Below are 3,598 nucleotides of genomic sequence, written 5' to 3'. Positions count from 1 at the left end.
TGCTTCCTCCGCCAAGATCAACTGGGGGAAGTGTTCTGGTCTCTTGATGGGTGGGTGGCAGGTGGACTCCCTGCCGGAGGAGATGGCAGGTTTTGTGTGGAATACCACGCACCTCCTCTATCTGGGGGTCTACCTGAGTCCCGATGAGGGGGGGTGGCCGGCGAACTGGCAGGAGCTGGAGGCGAAGGTGATCGCCCGGCTGGGACGTTGGTCCGGCCTACTTGGTGTGCTCTCTTACCAGGGAAGGGCTGTAGTTATAAACCAGCTGGTGGCCTCTCTGCTGTGGTACCGGATGGCCACTATGGTCCCGTCCTCTTATTTTATAACCATGTTACAGAGGAGATTGGTCAACTTCTTCTGGGGTGAGAGGAACCACTGGGTCTCTGCTGGGGTTCTGAGTCTCCCGTTGGAGGAGGGTGGTCAGGCGCTGGTCTGTATTCGTTCCCAGGTGGCAGCTCTCCGACTTAGGACCCTGCGGAGGTACGTCTACTCGGACTACCCTCCTAAATGGCACGTGCTGGCGACGTATTTTTTCCGCCAGGGGCGCTGCCTTCAGGAGGGCTCACGGCTCCCAGTAGCGGGCATGAGTCGACGTGCTAGGCGGGGTAGGCTGGAGTTGCCTGGCTTTTACCGTGACCTCCTGAAGGCCAGGGATTTGGTCACCTTCAGCCAGGGCCCTGCTCCTCAGGGGGAGGGGGGTGTCGTGGCTGTGATGGTGGGTGTTGAGGAGAGGCGTGTGCATGGAGCGATTCCGGACGAGCTTACCCCCGCTCAGTCGGAATTGTTCGTAGGGCCCAAGGCCCGGGTCCCTCCCCGAGAGCCGGCCCCATGCAACATGAGCCGCCTTTCCGAGATGCCCAGCGTGCCGTTCTGTGACGCGGAGAGGCACGTACTGTACAGGCTGCTCTTGCACACTCTCCACTTCCTCGCCCTCATCTTCCGTCCAGACACACCCTGGCGGTCCGTGTTACCACCTGACGAGGGGAGCGGTCCCCAGTGGAGGTCTCTCTACGAGGGAGTCCTCCCCCTTTACATCGGGGACCTGGGGTGGAGAGTGTTGCACAGAGCCGTGGCCTGTAATAGGTATTTGAGCCGGTTCACGGACTCTTCCCCTGCTTGTCATTTCTGCGGTGAGGAAGAGACCGTGTTCCATGTGTACATAGAGTGTGAGAGGTTGCAGCCACTGTTCGAGTATCTGAAAGGGCTGCTCCTCAAGTTTTGGCTACATTTTAGTCCAACGCTATTAATTTATGGGCACCCGGTACAGAGGGGGGGATGGATGGGAGGGAGGAGGGGGTCTCCCTGTCGGTCTGCTCCTGGGCCTGGCCAAGATGGCCGTTCGCGGGTCCAGGCAGCGGGCAGTCGATGGCCGCACAGCGGTCGCCTGCCTGCCCCTTTTCCGGGGTTACGTCCGAGCTCACTTGTCCCTAGAAAAGGAACACGCGGTGTCCATGGGGACTGTGGAGGCCTTCTGTGAACGCTGGTCACCACAGGAGGTTGAATATATTATAGATAAAAATGTTAATATTTTAATTTGATAATTTTATTTAAGTGTTTTTTAAATTGCTTGAGCTTTTTCCGGGTCTACGTCCGTGCCCGCCTGTCCCTGGAGAGGGAACACGCGGTGTCCATGGGGACTTTGGAGGCCTTCCGTGAATGCTGGTTGCCGTTGGAGGTCGAGTGTTTTGTTGATAAAGTTGACGTTATATTAATTTGATGATCGTTTGTTTGTAAACTGTCAACATAGGCAGTCTTTGATTGTGTTAATACTCTATGTTTATTTTATTTTTTGAATAAAAGTAGTTTCATAAAAAAAAAATAAAATAAAGGCAAGGATCTAACCCAGGTCTTCAGCGCAGTGAGGCATAGCTCTACCCACTGCACCACTGTATCACCCCAGTGGTTTACTCGTACAAGTTTTAGTACGTTATTGCTGTCATTTCTCTCTCATTACAAACAGTAAGACAAATTTAAGCATGTACACAAATATGAATGCTAACCTACAGAAAACCTGCCCAGTGTTCTGAGCTGTGCCTGAGTCCATTCTGGAAAAACCTAGTTACTAATTAGTAAACTACTAATTAGCAAATTAGTAATTTGCTACTGTGGCTATCAAAGTGTACAACTCCTCCCCCTCCCACCCCCTCCCCTACCCCCAAGTCTTTGCACATCCCCAATCCTTTCCACTCATCACTTTAATTTCATGTTTCATGAATCTTGTATTTTATGACTGTTGGCAGATCAATTTCCCTCCTGGGATAAATAAAGTTCTATCGTATCGTTTTGAAACTCCCATCACCAATGCCATTACACAAATTAATAACTTTACTATGAATAGTCACTGTGACAAGAATGTATCGAGATGAGATGCATCTTGCTCAAGAAAGTATTTACCAGCTTAATTGCTTAAAGTGAGAAAAAAAAAAATACCTCTTTTGCGAGCTTCACACCTTGTTCATATGTGATAGGTTTTTCCTTCATATGAATTAATCGGGCCAATGTTTTGGGATCATCTCTTAGATCAATCTAAAAATATATGTAATACATTCACGTTAAGGTTTTCACGTTCAATTTTAAATATTTTAACTTTACCAAGTTTTCACTAGTATTTATCAATATTCTCTAGTACTTATCAAGATACATACAAGTAAAGTTTTCATTGAATAGCTTGTAAACAACTGGATACTCGGTGTAGCAGTATTGTTACCAACTTTGTCATATCCAAAGCAGAGTTATTTTTCACTGTATTAGTCTCTGGCTATTACAATCAATTTTCTGATTAGTTACCTTGTTACACCAATATTCTTCTGAAAACATAGAAAATAGGTGCAGGAGTAGGCCATTCGGCCCTTCGAGCCTGCACCGCCATTCAATATGATCATGGCTGATCTTCCAACTCAGTATCCTGTACCTGCCTTCTCTCCATACCCCCTGATACCTTTAGCCACAAGGGCCACTCCCTCTTAAATATAGCCAATGAACTGGCCTCAACTACCTTCTGTGGCAGAGAAAACAGAGGTTAGGATGAAATGAATCACATTCGTAGCCAGCTGCCATGGGATTAGCATACCTGAGTTCCAATCAATACATAAGGCACATGTGGCATACATGCTTTAAGCTCAGGCACCCATTCCTCTTGAACGTTGTGGTAAGATGCTGGATTTACCACAGAGAAACAGATCAAAAACACATCAGTGTTTGGATAGGAGAAAGGTCGCAGTTGATTATAGTCCTCCTGGAATAAATTAAGATAGAGAGAAATAGTTAAAAACCATAAATTCCAACATATAGTTTGCAATTCTTCTATTATTGAAACAGCAAAACAATAACTTAACAAATCACTTTCACAGAATGTGGACACAAAATGCTGGAGTAACTCAGCAGGACATGCAACATCTCCGGAGAGAAGGAATGGGTGATTTTTCAATGTCACCAATTCCTTCTCTCCAGAGATGTTGCCTGTCCCTAACAAGTTGAACAAGTTAGGGCTTTATTCTTTGGAGCGCAGAAGGTTAAGGGGGGACTTGATAGAGGTCTTTAAAATGATGAGAGGGATAGACAGAGTTGACGTGGATAAGCTTTTCCCACTGAGAGTAGG

At 47.3% G+C, this 3,598-nt stretch overlaps 1 protein-coding gene across 1 annotated transcript in view; it reads right to left on the bottom strand.

Annotated features, from left to right (window-relative positions):
• The window catches only part of rhoj (ras homolog family member J), a 34,319-nt gene that overhangs the window by 5,346 nt on the left and 25,375 nt on the right, over positions 1 to 3,598 (bottom strand). Inside the window, exons 3-4 of the mRNA XM_033027438.1 lie at positions 3,071 to 3,235; positions 2,431 to 2,526 (exon numbers count right to left, since the gene is read on the bottom strand). Of these exons, the coding sequence (XP_032883329.1) occupies positions 2,431 to 2,526; positions 3,071 to 3,235 (261 nt within the window). The remainder of the gene's footprint in view (positions 1 to 2,430; positions 2,527 to 3,070; positions 3,236 to 3,598) is intronic.

The sequence above is a fragment of the Amblyraja radiata genome, chromosome 9 (genome assembly GCF_010909765.2).
Source record: "Amblyraja radiata isolate CabotCenter1 chromosome 9, sAmbRad1.1.pri, whole genome shotgun sequence".
Taxonomy (NCBI): Eukaryota; Metazoa; Chordata; class Chondrichthyes; order Rajiformes; family Rajidae; genus Amblyraja; species Amblyraja radiata.
This window is presented reverse-complemented; position numbering and strand designations above follow the sequence as displayed.